The sequence below is a fragment of the Prinia subflava genome, chromosome 1 (assembly GCF_021018805.1).
Source record: "Prinia subflava isolate CZ2003 ecotype Zambia chromosome 1, Cam_Psub_1.2, whole genome shotgun sequence".
Taxonomy (NCBI): Eukaryota; Metazoa; Chordata; class Aves; order Passeriformes; family Cisticolidae; genus Prinia; species Prinia subflava.
The window spans coordinates 118097109-118116642 of NC_086247.1; the positions used below are offsets into that span (position 1 = coordinate 118097109).

A 19534-nucleotide genomic window follows, 5' to 3' on the forward strand; every position below is an offset into this window, starting at 1 on the left:
TAAGCCCTGGTCTTCCTATGCAGTTTCCGTCATGGGGACTGTTGTCATCCATGAGAATTCCTCTGTCTCATTTGTATGACCACATACAAAAGATACAATTGCCATTACAATTATGAAATTTGGCCAATGAGTGGAGACTGATACTTCTGTACATCAGCACCTGTCCCTACCCAATGTTATCTTCCTAAACATTTGGAAAAAGTTATAGTTCCTTGACAATTTGCATATTTACAACATTCTATTGAAGCTATTGCATAGTATCAGCATACAGTATTACAAGAAGCATCCAATAATGTTTGTTTAATATGCATATACACATGCAAGTTGTCTTTGTTGTAGGGCTTCTATGGTTTTTGGCCAGTGTGAAGGAACATTTTATTTGATAAGGAAAAATGTTTTTCTATCCCTAGTCTAATGGAGTAAAGTGTTGCGGAGCTGTATTACAGATTTTAAAGGCAGAATCTTCTCTGGGATCACTGAATTTTTAAATAGTAGCTGTAAGTATAAAATATAAAGAGAATAGTGTGTTGTACTTAAGAATATGTAAAAGCTACTTTTAGAGTTCTTCTGTAAAACTGGTGACAAAATTCTGGGCCTTGTTACACTGAAAGGAAATAGTGAAAATTAAGCTAAATCACTAGGCTAACTATTGTTTGTTCATGATTTGATTGCCCTTAGAGAAGTCAATATATTTTTGAAATGCATTGATTTACTTGTCATTGTAAAAATGCTATAATTCTGGCTTTCTTTCTAAACCATAGACTGTATTATGAAATCAATATTTTGTTGTAGCTGGGAAGTGTCATAAAATTATCTGAGCTCTGTCAACTTATTTATTAACACTAAAGAGTTTTAGTAAACTGTAGCATTGAAAAAATATGTGTATGCATATTATACTGGTAGCTTTTCTTGCCAAGCTAAAAATCTCTAAACATTTGAAGTACTCTTGTAACTGAAAGATCAGAGGTATCTTTTTGAAATCCTGATATTTCATCATCTGTTTGTTTTGGTTTTGTTATATGTGGGCAGCCACATTATGATTCTATTTTATTATAGAGTTGATATATTATTATGTTGGAAGAATGTGTGATGTGCTTTTATCTTTTATAACTAATTCTTATTTTATGTCCTCTTTCTTTTTCTTCTGCTTATATGTTTACAGCTTAGATGGTAGTTTTTTTATGTAGTCAAATTTTTTGGCATTTCCATTTCTCCTATTTCATGTTTAGTATATCAGGGCGAATAAAAGATTAGATGTATAATTGTTAATTAGGCAAGGGCTGTATGTATGAAAGTTCAACCCTGGTTATTTAAATTTTTTGCCACTTATATATTATCTAATCCTGGACCTTTCTTCTTTGATATGACCATAATATTTTAAGAAAACTAAGCTTGACAATTTGTAATCTAACCCATTTATTGTGTTTTACATTAGCTTCTGAAATCAAATCGCTATGTTTGGTTTATATATTTTCCTAACTGAATTTCTCTTTACGCTTCATCTTTTAAAGTAGTCCCTAAAGGTTCAGAAATAGGAAGGGAAAGAAAACATCTGAACTTCAGCCCTGCCATTGAGGCTCTAATAGTCATCTTAGTCCTGAAGAAATTAAAATTTAATTTCCTAGGATTTCAGTTGATGGCATACAGAGAGATCATCAAAACTGTTGTCAAAAAAATCGTCAAAAATCGTCAAAAACTATGCCTCCAAGCATACTCAAAGTAGTTAATGACATAGAGAGGGCTTCCACATCTACCTCTCAGGTCAGTTCGGACCACTTAAGGAAAACTCTCATTACTTCCAACAAAAGTTCAAGGGTTTTGGCAGTTCATGGATCTGTTTGGTACATACGAAGCTGATAAGCTGACTTACTGGTGTTGAGCACTCCTCAGGTGCTGGGTGGAATATCAACTGACATAGCAGCAGGGTGGCTCAAAGGCCTGTAACACTTCCAGTGTTCATGTCTGCCCATCACTGAGGAGGCTGGAAAAGCAAGGGCAGAGGCTTCCTGGCTTGGAGCTGCAACCATTAAAAGTAGAACAGCTCAGGGGACCCATCAGCTGTCATCAGACTCCTGACAGCAACCTGAAATGTTGGTGAGCTTGATGGACCAGCACCAGTGCTCCTTCTGCAGGAGGATAAATGAGACAGTCTTTCTGAAACCCCTGTCTGCCCAGAGCGTTCCCCTGAGTTGGAACTGAGGCTGCACTTGATGAAATAGTTGTACCCTTGAACTGGAGCACTCCTGGCAACAGGTTTTTCTTCCTACAGCTGGGCAAGGACTCCATCCTGAGCCAGGCCTGGCAGGGGTAGCCTAGGCACTTGGTGTCAAGCCCCTGCTGTAATTGGTGGTTTTGGCCAGAGGTCAGGAATTCCATCTCCTTAGAGTGATCCTTGTGTCCAGAGGCAGACAGAAGATTTCCATCCTTCATTCCACATTCTTTCCATCACTAAAGGTCTTCCCTCCCTTCTTTTGTATGGCTGACCCCCACCCCAGCCTAGGGCTTTCGTGGCACCCATCCTAGTCCCAGCACTGGGATCCCAACTCTCCTGGGTGGCCCAGCTGTGCTTCTAATGCCAGCCCAAGTCCTCAACTGCCCACTCTTTTTTTTTTTTTTTGTTCTGATTCCTGCCTATTTCTGTGTTTTTTTCTGTTTCTTAATATAGGTTGCATCTATAAGTAGTACTCTGCAGTGGAACAGTACCAGGTCGTCTATGCATTGTGTTTAATGAGTTTATTTTGAGTATTGACATAACAACTTAAAAGAAAGAGAACCGAAAAAACCCAGAACCTCATTTTAATTCTCATATTGTTAGAAATGAAAGTTTCATTTCCTTTCCCAAATACTTACCCTTGTCTCCTTTGGAGCCAACTGTTGCACTTTTATCTATGGTTTTGGAACATTATAAAATACAAAGTTTTACATTTTTTTAATTTTTCCCTTTAGCAGATCTCTGTACTGTAGATCATTATTATAATTATCATAAATAAAATTTATTAGCATAGATCTTGAAGTAAACTGCCAGGTGCAGAGTTGCCTACCATTGCCAATTTGTGTTGTGTTAGAAAAAGGGAGACTAACTTGTTTTCTTATATTACAGAAGAATAAACACTTGGATTTAGTCAGAATTTAAGATAAAAGCCATTGATTATGAAATCATTCTGTTAACAATGTGAATTAATGTTCATGCTTTAGTTAGTCTGCACCTAATATTGCTGTCTGCCTTATGCTGTGTGTTAGGAACTATTACAAGTCTGGGAAATCTCAATATACTTTTGCTTTTCCTTTTATGTTTAGGGCATGCATGAACTTCTAGCTCCCATTGTCTTTATCCTACATTGTGACCACCAGGCTTTTTCACATGCCAGTGAAGCTGCACAACCAAGGCAAGCATTGCGTTTTATTTGTATAAAAATCCGCTTTCTTTAAAAAAATAAGTTTGCTGAACTGTAGCTTATAAATATGTGCTTCATGATTCTTTGTTTCTAATTCATAAATTAATATCAGAAATCATTACATCCTTATGCTTTGATGGGAATGTCCTTATTTCATCTTCCCTACTACAGCTTCTGAGATTTAGACATTGGCCCCTTCACAGACATTGGCTGGTGAAAAAATGGGGAGACCAGAAATCTAAGGAGAACCTTAATCTCAAAGTCTACATATCTACCTGCAGTTCCAACTCATCCTTATCGTCAGAAGTGGTTTTGTTTTTGTCATTGCAGAGAGTAGACAGATTAGTAAGCTCCACTCATAACAGTAGATGTCTTACCACTGACTCTCCTTACTCTTATCTTAAAAGGGGAAGTAATCATTGAAGACAAATTGTTAGGATTGATATTTCTTTCATCACCTGCAGTGTTGTAGCTGTGGTATCCAACTATTCTTTGACTTGGTAGTAACATTATGTTTAGCTATTGATCCTCCATTTCATTCAGAAGTGTGTATGTGTGTATGCATGCAGTCATACTCACACATATGAAATATTGCATCACATGGTTGTCTGCTTTTATTCTTGCTTCATACGTAAGGCTTCTGTTTTTATTAAAAAAGAAAAAAGAAAAAAGAAACTAGTTTAATTCTTGTGATATTTAGGACATTTCATTTGGTTTTTTGCACTCTGGAGTCCAGCAGTGAATAAAAACTAATTTGATTATGTGTGCAATATAATTTAACCTCTTTAGGTACCCCTCAACATGACTGCCCAAAGGCAGTTATTTACAAGTATGTGTTTTTATTCAATGTCTGTCTTTATATATCCTAAAATTACCTAGAAGATGCTCTTCAGTGCTAAGCAACTTAAAATAACCATGTGTTATGTACAGCATTCTGTTCCATCCCCACATCCCCACTGAAAAAGTAGAGCTAAGCAGCAAAGTAGATGGAAAAGAGGTGCTGTCACTGATTAATTGCTGTTAAAGTACAATAAAAATACAGGCTATTAAAACAAAATAAATTAATGTTTTGATACTGCATATTTGACCGGTAACCATTTTTTTTTTTTGTTATTTGGGATAAACAGTGATAGATTGTGCAGCAATCAATTATTCTAGATCAAGCATATTCAAATAATACATTGTGACATTCAGTAATTTGTTATTTGGAATAATTAGATGGTTACTTCATTGTAGTGCAGACAAGGCAGCTAATTTGTTTTTGATCTTTATAAAAAGGAAAGACTTCATTTGTTCAATGGAGTTGCTCTTTTTAATTAAAAAGGCTAGTTTTCTCATTTGCACTTTATATGAAAGTTGGCTTATATATACATAATAGTACATGCAGAACGCTGACCAAAAATAAACATTCACATTTGGGTTGTTCACTGTTGCCTTTTTCAGTGAGGAAATGAAAGCTCTTTTGAATCCTGAATATCTGGAACATGATGCCTAGTAAGTTTTAACAAGTTTCTTTACATTTCATTTGTGCTTATTTGTAATGGACACCATTATTTACCACCAAGTTTCTGGGTTGTTCCCTTTCAGTGCAATGTTCACACGTCTTATGAAAACGGCAGAACACTGGTTTTCAACTTTTGAACATGATGGTCAGAAGGTAAATACTGCTTTAAAATGTACTTACTGTGTTTTCAAGCAAATGTGATTTTAGTATGATTGATGTTGTTTAAAGCTAACTAGACATCTCTTGACTTGGTTAAAGTGGCCTCAAACAAGTTTACAATCTTTAAAGGTTCTTCAGAATTTGGTCATAAGCACTTGTGGAATGTCTTCAGATGAGAGTTCCTATCTGTTGGAAGATCACTTGGTAATCAAAGTCAAGTGCCCAAGTACAGATTTTTCTGTATATAAGTGATGTCCTTGTATAGCATTTGAAAAAAGTGTCTATCATAGGCATTTCTGTGTGCCCAAAACATGTGCAAATGTCATGGTACGTAAATGCCTATAAGTAAAGTATTAAGGCATGAATTATTTTCAGCTGTTTGAAACAATTTGCTGTGAAACCAAAACTTTAACCACAGACTGTCTGTCAAAGGTCAGTGTGTATCTTTCCCTGACATAATCACTCAATTTCCTTCGTGTTTTTTCTTCTTAACCTCAGGATATTCAAACAGAGGGAATGTCTGTGCCTTCAGCTCTCTTGTATATCTGTACAGACACTACTGAATTTAGTATGTTGCTGCTTTCCTAAAAAAGCTTTTGCGGTGTTCTGAGTTTAGTTCTACAGAACTCTCCTTTGCAGGGACCTTCTAGAGACCATCTAGTCCTTGCCTGATTTTTTTCATGCATGGCAGGAAGAACAGTTTGCTCAGTCAGTTACTCAAGATTTCATTTGGCTACTTCTTTTCTTGTCTCTTTCCATCTTTATATGTCTCTTTTTTTTAATTCTGGAAAATTATTTATGTGATGGAGCATATGTATGGAGGCTCTAGCAAAATATTAACAGTATTTTGGGTATTGCCAAGAATTTGAGTGTATTATATCCTAAAAGAGTTGGCCTCCAAACTTAGTTTCAGTTTGATTCACTTCAGTATTTTTCGCATGGAACATGGGGAGAATATCTACAGTTAACAAAAACTTAATGAGAATTCAGGTGGTTCTGGATATCCTTGTGTATGCACCTAAACCTATAGTTGCAAACTGTAATTAGGGAGTTCTAGTTTGAATGGTGGTTTTGTCAGTCTAATAAAGAAAATGTTACTCACTGAAGACTGATGTAAAACCATCTGTTTTCTTTAAATATTTAAAATACTGTATATTTTATCAGATATGAAACATTAGTGTCTTAACCTAAACTATCTACAGTTATAAATTATTTGGATTTTATATAATTTCAGTAGTTAGGGATAAAGCATATGAGATACAAATTTTATGACGTTACTACATAGGCACTTTTATCTCAATAACAAGGCTGTGAGATCTGTTTCTCTGAGTGTAGCTTTTCGAAATTCAGTGTATTCAAATATATTTTTTCCAATATCTGTGATAGAGGTGGTAAAGTCTGAGGCTGAATTTTATTCCAGGAAACAACTAGGTCTGCTAACAGATTTGCAGTGCTTGGGTAGAAGGTGAAAGTTTACATTGCCCTTTCCAGTCCTTTCATGGCATAAAAAATTAACAGTGCAAAGAGAATGGATTAATATCTAGTTGTTTGTTCTTGTTCTTTGCAAACACGTATAATCTTTAATAATCCTTTCTTGTACATATGCCTTTTACAATCATGACTTTGAGGGTTAGCTACATAGTAAACTCTGAATCTTCACAAAGGAAGCAATGAAAGCCTGTGCTCTGAGAGACATGTTACATTTTACAGCCTCAAACAGTTGTTTCCATTATTCCCAACTGCCATTAGAGGAGTTTCTCCAGCTACTCCATTCCCTAGTGGTTAATGAGAGAAATCTGTCCTCAGTTTATACTTGTACTCATGTCCTAGCCTCTCTTTACTGCTGTAGCATTTGTTTCCTAAATGCATGAGTATATAAATTGTATTAGTATCGACTACCAGCCGTTCCAGTTCGTGTTGTGGTAGGTAATGTTTTGTGACAGTACTTGGTGTTTGTGCTCCTAAAACTCCACTGAAGTTTTCAGCTGCCTTTCACTGGTATTCGTATTTAAGCTGTTCTTGGGTGCGAATCTGATGCTCTCCTATGAACAATAATAGGATTTTCTGAGCCGTCCCTCATTTTTTCTTTTTACTGTGAATCACATCCTTTGATCATTTATAGTTCATGTTAGTAATAGATAACTAAACACATGCACTCAAATTTGTTTGCAAGACCTGAATGCTCACAAAAAGCAAATGGGTGTTTTCTCTCATGTGGCAAATAATTATGTAATGAGTATGAGCAGGGGCACAGTATTGTGTTGTCCACTTGGCTTTAGGCACAGGCACTGTGAGTGATTTCTAGTTAAACATTTTGGCGGTTTGGTTTTATTAGTTTATTTGAGCATCTTTCTGTTTAGTCTGTTTGTTTCACACCAGCTATGTGATTTTTGGAGCAATTTCAAGTGACTAGAGGTATTGTCATTTTCTCAACCAAATTGTGTGAGAGGAGACAACAGACATGACTTAGTGGCACTCCAGTCATCCACCGAGCTTCTTGGTGGAGTACACAATATCAGGAGGCACGTACAGGCAAGGCTTTGTTATTGGCTGCAGCTGCTTCCTCACAGATTCTGTCATGCCTTGAAGATTTCTGTTAATAGGGTTAATTTCTGAGATGCTGATAAACTACATTTTGATGGATACCATTTACTTATCTCGTGCTTTTAGAAATGGCAAGCCAGCGCATACTATTGGACGCACTTAGCCATGTTTGATAGTCAGTCAGTCTGACAGTCAGCAATGTGTCAGTGCTGCATTATGCCAAGGTGCACAAATGCTGCAAGTGACAAATAACTCCAATTTTGGCACAGAGGAGGCTTGCATTAGTTTTGGTATTCACAGTCTTTCGTCACTTGAGCCAAGCTTTAATAATCTGTCTTGTAATTTTGTAAAGATGGCTTGAAACCCACAGACAACTAATGGTGTAAAGACTAAGCTGAGTAATAGCTAGTCTTTTCATATTACGAGTTCAAATAAGCAGAGGGATTCTGATATTGAGCTTTCCATATAAGGTTTTATGCCTATAATTTAAAAAAAAGCTTAAAAATACAGGTCTTCTGAATCATCAGAGTTACGAGTGCATGAAGTGGTCAGGCTGAAGTTAAAGTCAATTTGAATAAACCACAATAAAGTTCATACCCCAGATGTGTGCCAAATGATAGAACACGCACAGTCTGCAAATACATAGAGTTACAGACTTATATGATTGGTTTCAAAGATAAATCCATATGTTTATGAAAAGAAATTAATATAGATTGACATTTAACATTAAGGCAATATTACTATATCATGCTTTAAGAGTGGTTTTCTGTATAGAAGAAGGTTAGTGGATACTTACTTTCAATATTTTGCATTCTTGCCTATGACCAAGAAAGTAGTGAAATGGGACTGAAATTATAGGAAATTGCCATACAATGCAGAAATAAAATTCAGGGTACAAAGAAGGCTGCCCAGTTTGGTAAGAAATAATTTAATAGAATAATCTAAAAAATGAGGTAGGAGAAATGTCCTTTCTCAATGTACCTGCAGCTATGAGTAACTTTGGTATTTAACTAAGTAACAGCATTGCTTATTGGCTTCTAAGACACTAGGTATTTGATTTTAAATTCCTATTTTTTAGAATAGCAAAGATTTGGAGTAAGTACATGCCATGTCAGTGAGCTTTATTTGACAGTCTGAGGGAGCTTTTGTCAAGTGATTTAGTGGAGAATTTTAAATTAGTATGTCTTGGTACCACAATACCATGGTTGAACTACCACACTGTAATAGACAGATCAGTCCCTTCACTGCAATTGCCATAGCAAAGCAACAATTAAGCAGATTTTAAGATACAATTTATAATAAATCAGGTCCTTAAACAGAAACATATTACCTGAAATCACAGCTCTACATCCTTCCATATATTCTGCAGTACAGAAATTGAATAATTTAAGAAAAGGTACTTCAGGCAAAGAAGATCAACACAAAAAATGGACTTTTTGGTAGACATTATTAAATGTTCACTGCCCATATGAATGTTAAACCATGTTGAAAGTGATTTTGAAATAATCATAGGAAATGAAATTGGGAAAAGCTTATACAACAAAAACAAACTTTCTTTATTATTGAATGTTAAAAATAATGCTCTTTCCACAATATATAAACTAGTGAATTTGTATTTAAACAATGTAAAGTGCAAGGAAGTCTCCTGAAATTATTAACCCTTTGAGCTGGATAATGCTTCTCTATTAATATAGTGAGCAAAAATATAAAAAACCAGCAACTGTTTTTCAAAGTGAAACTTTTGGGTCAGAGGTCATGATGACAGATTGTAGCAAAGTCACTGCAAAATTCTCTTCTTACTGTTCCAATTTTTTCTGTTTTATAACCTTAACATTGTTCCTAACAGTTTAATTCTCTATTTCCCTGCTCCCCTACCTTTCTCTTGATAGGTTTGAGTTGTCCTTTTTTATTTTTTATTCTTCTTTTTACAAGTTTTCTATTCAGTGCAGTTCATTACTTGCTGCATTTCTTTCTAGCATTCTGTCTTTTTTTCAGTAATACTACACTCTTTTGCAAGAAGAATGAATTTAAAGTACTATCATGTTCAAGGATGCTAATATTCCACTGGTTTTCACTTGCTGTGTCTTGTGTTGTAGATCATGGCATAGTTTGCACAGCCCTCAGGTCCAACCAGCTGCTTTCTCATTGTTCTGCTTCTTTTTTCCTTTAAAAGTTTCTGATGCTTTATCAAAGCTGTGTAGGTTTTAAGATAAAGCCACCAGATTTTCTGTGCAAGGGAAGCCTGTTTAGAAAGGATTGTTTGAAAATAAGTTACTTCCTATTTGGTATGCAATTTATTGTCCTCTGAGGGCATATATTCTCTACTGAGTTACCATTCATCTGCTTTATTCTGGACTGACTCAGACTGCTGATATTAAAGCTAAAATAAAGCTGTCAACACTTTGTCAGAGCATGAAAAGTAAAGCATGCACGTAAAAATTGATGTGCAGAATGACAGGCACTTTTTGGCACGCCTGGGAAAGGGAATCCCACAATACCTTCCACAGAAGTGGATACTTGAGATTCCTCTTCTGCTGTAAAAGAAATGAGTTATTGCTGTGTTTATTCAGAAGCCAATGTTTACAACAAATGAAATCCCCTGCACACAGTTCCTTTGGACAGTAAGGATTCATGGGTTGTTCTTTTTTTCACGTTGTTCTCTGTGTCTGCAGGAGAAAGATGTGATGATAACACCTATGCCCTTTGCAAGGCCACAGGACTTGGGGCCATCTATTGCTATTGTAGCAAAAGTAAATCAAATTCAGGATCATCTGCTGAAGAAACATGATATTGAGCTGTACATGCATCTGAACCGACTGGAAATTGCTCCACAGATTTATGGACTGTAAGTGTTTGCAAAGCATTATTGAATTTTGTTCCCTGGGGATTTTGTTTCACTATGTTAGAAAATTTTTCCCCTTAAATTTTGGATTAGAGGAATGGGACTAAAAAGAAGTACTCATCTCTGAGAACTTATTTGTTTTGCAGCATTACAGTAAATGCCACCCTACTGTTGCAGTTGTGACTCTGGCATTTTCAGTGCAGATAATGTCCATTCAGCTACATATTAGAGACCCTGAGGAAGACTCCTGCACTTTCTGAATCAAGTACAGAGTCTACTTGGAGTTCTCCGTAAGAACACATGGGATAATAGGACAGAAAAAACTTACTAGCATTCAGTGGTTTATTCACTTAGTTTTTATCACCAGTTTAACATCAGTGAACTTTTCCCTATTGTGTTATGGGGCTTTGGATGCTGGTAATACAGGGGGAGGGGTATGTTCCCCCTGTATTACCAGCATAAATTTTCTGTGTACAGAGTCAGCCCAGGTATTCCCTTTTCCATGAAGCTGCTTCAAATCCAGTCAGCTAGTTGTGTACTGTATACCTCCTTTCCAGGGGGGATTATTGGGCCAGCTGTGACTTTGGATGTGGCCTTATCCATGTGTTTGTGCAGCACAGAATCCAAATTATTTATAGCTGCAGTAGTCAGTGTGGGTCAACACAGAAGTGTGCAATCTGTATGACCTATGAGTATTGGTGAAATGACCATGGTTTTGAAGAAGAATCTTGCCTTCATTGTCTGGAATTCTAGACATTAGATTCATTTTGATTATTCCTTAAGGAGTTAGCAAGCCATATGTGCCGTTGCAAGGACAGAGAAAATGACACTTTTTTAAAAAAATTTTTGCAGTGATTTAAAGTAAGATTGGCTTTGCCTTAAATGAAAAAAAAATATAGGTGTGAAAATGCAATTGTGGATTGTAACAACTCAATAGAAAATAGAGAAAGGGAAGGAAGAGGTGACTATGTAAATGTCAGCCCATAACTGCAATACTTAACACTAAAGTCTAATTTGATATTACTGTAAAATGAAAAAGTGCTGCAACACAGTATACTCTCAAGAGAAGAGTTGAGCTACTTATTAGTAACTTACATTAGGAAGATAAATGTAATTCTACAAATCTTACTTAAATACACTTTGTGGGTATAAGTTACCTGTAGGGGAGGAAAAATAAGCCAAGTAAACTCAACATATTAAAAGTACAAAGAGGACAGATTGTCTTATTACAATATTTTTTGCATAGTGTATTTTCTTAATCTCTTCACTAGTCTGGAAGAGAAAGCAGGCATCCCTAATAAACTTCAGGGGTAATAATGAATAAGTAGACTGTATATACATCAAGGAAAACAAAAATACATTGTTTCATTTATGAAGACTAATGAAAACAAAGAGAGAATAAAATAAGTTAAACTTTGGAAATTTGCAAACAGATATTTTTGGGGCAAAAATAATTTGCAATGTAGGTATTCACATTGGTTTAAGATTTTGCCTTTCAGTAAGAGAAATAATTGGAAGAAAAAATTGTATTTTAGCTCTAAACATTATATTATAATAACAGAAGAACGATTCAGTCTGGTGTGGCATGAATAGAACTGAATCTGAATGAAGAAATTTGCAGTTAAGAGAATGAATTATGAGAGAGAACTTCAGGCTGACTATCAGGAAAACCTTACTAACAGGGAGCTGTTAGACTGTAAAATAATATATCAAAATTAACAAAGGAAAAACCATCAGAATGTCTTAAAGCAGGCTTTGAAAAGCTCTCAGAAATGGGTGGTATCATACAGACAGAATCTGCATTAACAGAAGAGGAAAATGGGTCATCTGTGAGGTCATATCCTTCTCCAATTTCTGATTTGATACAGACAGGAGAAAAAAAAAGGGAAAGGAGCCTGACTGTGTTGTATTATTCTCACCTTTAATGATATCTGAACTCTTCAGAGAAGTAATTTCCAGTAGTGAGCCACCTGACAGTCTGAGACACTGTATCTTTTCCTGTATTTAACATTTCTTGAACTAGAAACAGCATTTCTTAAGCAACATAGTTTATCAATAATTGCTTAACCTAACCAAACTGCAGAATTCATCTGAGTTTTTTGTTGAAGTTTCTTGTTTTGCTGAAGACTTACCAACAATAAATATTCATCTGTAAGCCTTGATACCACTCAAAAAAAAATATACAAATGGTGGAAGGAAGACTGGGAACTTTGCTCAAAAAGGATATTATGGCATTCCTAGAGAACAGGATCAACGTGAAAGGCCTGTATGTAGTGACAGTCTACCCTAACTTGCACAAGTTATAAAGTTCAGTTATTTTAAAAATCAGCATTTTATACTTTACATCCTTCTATAACCTTCTGGGGCAAGGCAAAGACAATCCTTTACATTTTCATACAGTTGATTCCATCCTTTGATCTTTCCAAAAGCTTCTTTTTATTTTTCAAACTTTAGCATGACTTGTTCTGCTGGGAGGTCAGGTACCTCAGCTGTTTGTACATTTCCATGTTCAGAAACTGTCCTTTACAATAAAATGTGATTATACACTTCCTAAATTATGCTTACCTGCTTACAAGAGGAAGTTTAACAGGCATTTCAGTATGTGTGGTACAACTCATTAATTTTGGTAGCTGCCCGGTTTTGAAGTTTTAGCTCAAAGCAGTAGATTGACTTCTCTTGCAGAGCACAGCAGTGAACAGACTTTGCATTCCCTGGCTGTCTCACTCCATTGCTGATTGGGAAGAGAACCCAGTCAGGTACAGTAAGGTACCTCCTGGCTGTGCTGTACTTCCATGCTCTGGGAGTTCAATTGGTGTAATAGACAGCAGCAGCCTTAGCACAGGAATTTCTGTATCTGGAAATTTTGAGACTGCACTTTCATTCACTTGCAGTCAGCACTGCTTGTCCCTGTGATAATTACTCAGCTGCTATTAATACCAGCTGAAATGAAACCGGCAATACAGAGATAAAGGGTTGGTGCCTTATCATTCCTCAGTCTTCTTTCTTTGCTGTGTCTCTAGCCTGGACCCCAAGATAATGTTTTGCAGAATAACATTGTTTCACTCTCTTGGTAGTACTGTGAATAGTCTAACCAAACTATAATAATTATCTAATCATATCTAATTTTGTACTTTGTAAAGTCAAGTGCTAAAATGGTTTGAAAATAAAATGGAATTGATTACATTAATAGTTCAGTGACATGCTTCCTGATAATAAACCTTTCTCTAAATAAAAAGAAAAAATTGCTAGGATTGAACATAAAAATTGAATATTCCCAAGGGTTGACAGATTGAATATTCAGTTTAATTTTAAAATTAGAAGAGTTAACAATGATTAATGTCCTAGATTACTTGGTACTCTGATGTTAATTTCTCTGACCCTTACATCTAATTCATGTTAAACTACAAAATATTGCAAAACGATACTGCATTTTCTGCAGTGGCCAGTGTTTGCAGGGACAAATTAAGCAGGTTCGGCTCTCAGCTTGAGAAAAGGACAGGATTTGAGGAAAGTCTTCATATACCTGTATTTTAGGACATGATCTTCCATTTAAAGGAATTTGTAGTAGGCAACTTCTTTTACGTTTCACTGAAAAGATGAATAAATTGGAAAGGTCCCACATAATATTATTACCACTTTATTTTATGTACTGAGGGTGAATTATATTGTACCAAATGGATTTCTCACGGAACTGCATGCAATAAGTACAGCCATATCATGTAAATATATATGATACAGTTGTATAGAAAGATCATGGCAAGGCACAAGGACAAAAAGCTTTATTTAAGAACAAAAATTAAATGTTGGCATAACCTCTCCAGCTTCTGCATATAACACTGATGGTAGTGTTATGGTAAAGCAAACTCTTCCTAAGCTCACGTCCAACAGACAGTAAAGCATGTGCAGAGGTGACCGTGAGTATTTCATGGTGGCTGTAGCTCAGCTGGGCGGCGATGACTCCGCCTCTGCTCCGCGGCCCACGGTCAGAGAGACACCGCCCGCTGCCGCTCCAGGCGCTCACCCTGCGGGCTGGCACCTCCACCGCAGGGAGCAAATAGAGAAACACAAAACCTAAGAGAAGGGTGCAAACTAAGTTGCAGGGGAACTAGGCACGAGTGTAGATCTGAAAATAGCATTGGAAAGGTGACGTTACGGTAAAGTCAACAGCAGATGTGCTGTTCCACTGTAACTATCCTTACTTGCGTTGCTGTGAGCACTGCTGTGGGGCATCCACCTGTCTTACTCTCTCGCCCGTGCCATTATGGTACCAGGCAGCATTCTTTTGCGTAATCAGATTGGTCTCTGGAGGGAGAATTTAAGGGATTTTACTTGTATAGTAAAGGAACGTAAATCATATTCATTGTATCTGGAAGAAAAAATAAAACCCCCACTAGTTATCAGAATAAGAAGTCTTTATGATCTACAGAAAAAGTAAATCAAAGATCAGTCTTGCCAAGGAGAACTTTTCAGATCATGCAGGATGTGTGAGTCTGTTTTGGATTCTCACACCAAAAGAAAATGAGATAATATATGACATGGTCCAAACCCATTACTTTTCCTCTGTAGCTTTTAATCCAGTGTCATCAATCAATTGGACAGCAATTACAATGAAAGCAACTTTGAGCCATTGTGCACATAATAGAGGAACCACCAAAATCTGGCCTTGCTATTAGAAAGCAAGTATCTGGCAGTGAGTATCTACAAATCTGTAAGACGAAGCAAATATAAAGTCTTTCTGAACAAAGCAATAATTCTCATTTGAACGTCCAGAACCAAATTATTCATGAACTTAGTATTTGGAACTGCTGTTGATTTCCAGTACTTATTTTCTGTTTGAATTAAACAAAGCATTACATATAAAACAGGTTTTAATGGACTTAAATCCCAGCTTGTCTCTCAGTAGAGGACCTGTTGAGGATTTAGTGCCAGGCCCTTCTAAAAAATGTCAGTGTTCTCTCTTGGTCCCACAGATGATAGGATACGTTCTACTGGGTTTTTAGACAGAGCTTTTGGGGACTGACTCAGGCACCTGAAGACATTGCTATGAATTGTATCTTGCATGGTGAAAAAAGTACTGTAAGAGGAAGCCTTTCTGATTTCCAAGTTAGATGATAGAAGGAAACATGAAGATACTTTAGAAAGCTACCATGTATTTTGATGGAGACATGCCTCAGCTACTGTTGCCGTACCAATTGTGCTGCCATGGTTTACTAATTTGAATTACTTCCTCTTTGCAACTAAATGAGGACAATTCTTGAAGATCAGGGTAGGTATCTTACCTCAGGCAGCAAGCAAATCCTGCTTGACTCTAAAAGCTGCTTCTGTTTTGAGGTAAGGCTACTCACCCTTTCATGTTCCTAAATGATAGGTATCTGTTCCTCATTGTTGAGTTCCTCAAAAAGCTTTCTAGTTCATTGGTTGAAAAAATGTATATTTCATTTTGTGTTGCTTCTCATTGTGTACTAGGTTAAAAATTACAGTATGATGAACTTGTGATTCTATCCTTTTTCCCAACTGTCACAAATAGTATTCTAGTTTTACCTCTGACTTGAAGATTTTAACGTGTAAATAATGTAAAAGACCACTCTATAAACAGAATGAAGGATTGGTTGAGGTGTCAAAAGTGTTTGTCAGAGTTTTACTCTCCTGCTGCATAATTATGTGCTGAGATGATAATGAGTAGTACTGGATGTCTGTGAGGATGGAATGCAGATTTGTCATTTTGTTGCTCCTTGATGCAGGTGATGTGCTTCCCATATGAAGTACATATGAAGTTATCTTTATCTGGGAAGGAAAAAAAGCAAGAAGGCTTCCGTTTTGACTATTGTGTCATACCCTGAAAAGAAAAAAAGCTGGTAGCATTAAAGATAAACAGGCTTAGAGACCACTGGAGTTGAATAGAATTAGTATCTTCTTAAACCTGTGATGAATTTAGTAGGAATATAGACACATGCATGGAAGGCTATCTTTGTCTTTGTTTTGTTTGGTTATTTTTTTGGTTTGGTTTGGTTTTTGCTTTTGGTTTGGTTTTTGTTTTGTTTTGTTTTTTTAACTTATGTAGGCAGTAGCTGTTGGCTATAAAAGCAGAACAATGTATAGAGAAGTTCTACTCCAATAAGAAATTTAAGGTGCCATATATTAAGTATTTACCTCCCCTTTACTTCCTTTATACCTAAATCACATCAGCTGTTCAGGTTAACCAGGTACTGTTTAATTTATTGCATCATTTTGTTTCTTTCAATTACAAGGAACTTCCTATAGAAAACTCATCTTGGAAATTGGTACAAAAAAGGCAGTAAGTAGGTCAAGTAACTGTTGCAGAAAGTAATTATCTCAGCCTATGCCTAAAAAATGAAACTGTGCCAGCATACCCATGCTGACATGATGTTAGGAGGTAAAATACAGCACTTCGGACTTAAGCATTTGATAGTAACCAAGACATTTCCTGTAGAATCCAGTCCTGTGGATAATTCATGTTTTGTTTAACCAGTGCTTTGTTCTCACTGCTTATTCTTAAAATTGGAATATTTAAAAGTTATACCAAACTGGGATCTAGTGGGTAATGCAGCTAAGAAAATTTTGTTTGAAATCTTTGAAACAGATTAGCATGAAATACTTAAATGCATAATTTTGGCCTGTTGGAATCAGAGGTAAATCTTATTTTAAGAAACCTAAGGTTTTAATGCTCAGTCAATATCCCATGTCAGAACAACCTAGGCCATTTTGGATTTTTGTAGCAGGGGAAGAAGAATGACAAGGAATTGTCTTTGAGAAAAAAGCAGTTGGTAGTGAAGTGCCTTGAGGTGTGGGTTGTCAACTTTAGGGATAGCTCAGTCTTCAGTCTGAGTCTGCCTTAGCCTAGGAGGACATGTTAATCATCTGGCTCTTCAGGGTCATTTTCATCTGAGTTCTTCATTTTAGCAGAAAATTATATCCTGAAACCACAATTCATCACTAATGAAAATGTTGTTGAAAATTAGTGAAATAGTAATTCTGTAGGAATATGGCCAGTCTGCATTTTCTCTAAAAGCATCTGATTGCCCAGTAAAATGCTGTTAATTGGGAAAATGAAAGGCAGTATAGTGTCAGCATTGGGAAGGATGCTTCCTTTTTGGGTTTTCTCTCCACCGAAGTAATAATTCACCAGGTAGCCAAGTCACTCTGCTACCGTGTCAGATACCAAGATTAGGTCTTGATGCCTGGATAGTCATTTCTACCACTATCGACAGTGCTCTCCCTTCCCTTCAGTCTAACCAGATGTTACAGACTGAGGTGAGGGGTTTGGGCAAGGGAGGGGGAAAAGGTGGGAAATCCTGCAGGCAACCTATATAATTCCCCTTACATGTTCTGGATTTTCTCTAGCAGTTATTTTATTGAGTTCTTGAGTTGGAAAGATACATAACAGAGTTGCAAGTCCGTGCAACAGTAAAAGATCCTGCCCTAAAAATAATGCAACGATCTGTCCTAATTTTTAAAATGAGTGAGCTGGATAGTAGCTCTCCATGACCTTGTGAACCTCTTTCCAACATCTTGTTAGAGTCATAGAAGCCTCATCAATAAAAAAAAAATTCTTGTTCCAAATAGGTGCATGCCTTGAATATCTTTTCTGGTTCTGATGTGGTTTTGAGCAAGAATTTTTAAAAGTACCCTATGAAATATTAAAGCAAGCCATCCATATCCGAAGAATAAAATCCATTAACACAGGTCACAGGAATAGGTTGCTCAAGAGTAGTGCTGTTAATTAGGGTGCACAATTTTTGTAACTTTTGCATATTGTATGAATTCACAATATTTTAGTCTAGGTAAAGCATGAAAAATTATATTTGAGAAACGTTTTTAAGAACAGAATTATTTTACCAAACTAATCCTGTAAAATGGGGAGAACATTTCATCACACCTCATACTGAATGTAATAGCAAGAGGCCCTAAAGGGTTAAGGTACATAACTTAGCAGGAAGACTCTACAGATTTTGGCAAGAAGAGAAAATCTGTGCACAGCATTGCAAAATAGAATTGTCTAGTGAAAAAGAGCAAAAGCGGACAAGAGTAGGAGCTTGTTTCCAATACGTATTTTGAAATCAATGAACGAGTTATACTTGAACCTTCATAGAAAGCCAAGGGTGCTGTCCTTCTATATTCTTTCTCTGAAAACACTCTCAGCATAGCATTTGCAGCTTGGTATTGACTCCAAGTGATGACTCCCTTGAACTTCCAGATAGCATTGTTTCTAAGGAAAAAAGACCATGGATGCACCTAGACTTCATTATTCACTATATGATGTATAGATAGCAGAACAGCAATTCTCCCCAAATTTCAGAAAACAAAATGGTTTCACCCAATATGACATCAATTTGGGAACTCCATGAGAGAGCATTGCCTTTCATAGGCCTTTATACTGTCATCTGTCACTTTTAATGATGTTCTTTTCTTTACTTCTTATCACCTTATTTGTTGACCATGGTTAGCATACTTCCTTTAATTACCTTTTATAAATTTTTTGCCTGAAAAAGAGTCCAATACAATGATCATTGAATGCCACAGAATTAATATCTTTTGCTCTTGGTATTGAGAAAGTGGAGAGAGAAAAGAAATTTCATCTTTTCTGGTTTTTAAATTCACATTATAATATAATGCAGAAAAAACAAAATAATGAAACTCCTGCAGCGTCTGACTGCTGTTACTCCTACCAATAATGCTATCAGGTTTTTATTCACAGAAGTGGAGAAGTTAGCAAAATTATTTTCATACTTTGGATAATACCCACAACATTACACAGTTCTCCTGCTACATACAAGTAGCAGGAGAACTGTGTAACATGTTGTATGTTATAAAACATTTTTACAGTGTTTAACTCAAAATTCCACTCATCTAAACAAAGTCTTTAATTGTTTACAGCATACATCAGTGAACGTTGTGTGAGCTGTTAGAGTCTAAGCTTGGGCCTTGCAGTTTATTCTATTTCTAACAAGTACATGTAGGAATGACATGCAAAATCAGTAATATCAGGTTTGCAGGGTTTTTTACTACTGGAAATACAGTTAGCTAGAATTGTATGGGATATTTTGAATCAAAGAATTCTCATTGTCTTAC

General features: G+C 36.2%; 1 protein-coding gene across 5 annotated transcripts in view; it reads left to right on the top strand.

The window, feature by feature from the left end:
• The window catches only part of TBC1D5 (TBC1 domain family member 5), a 313125-nt gene that overhangs the window by 185534 nt on the left and 108057 nt on the right, over nucleotides 1-19534 (top strand). For all 5 annotated transcript variants that reach the window (XM_063409301.1, XM_063409310.1, XM_063409291.1 and 2 more), the window contains 4 exons: nucleotides 3298-3386; nucleotides 4839-4889; nucleotides 4983-5052; nucleotides 10275-10447. In XM_063409301.1, the coding sequence (XP_063265371.1) occupies nucleotides 3298-3386; nucleotides 4839-4889; nucleotides 4983-5052; nucleotides 10275-10447 (383 nt within the window). The remainder of the gene's footprint in view (nucleotides 1-3297; nucleotides 3387-4838; nucleotides 4890-4982; nucleotides 5053-10274; nucleotides 10448-19534) is intronic.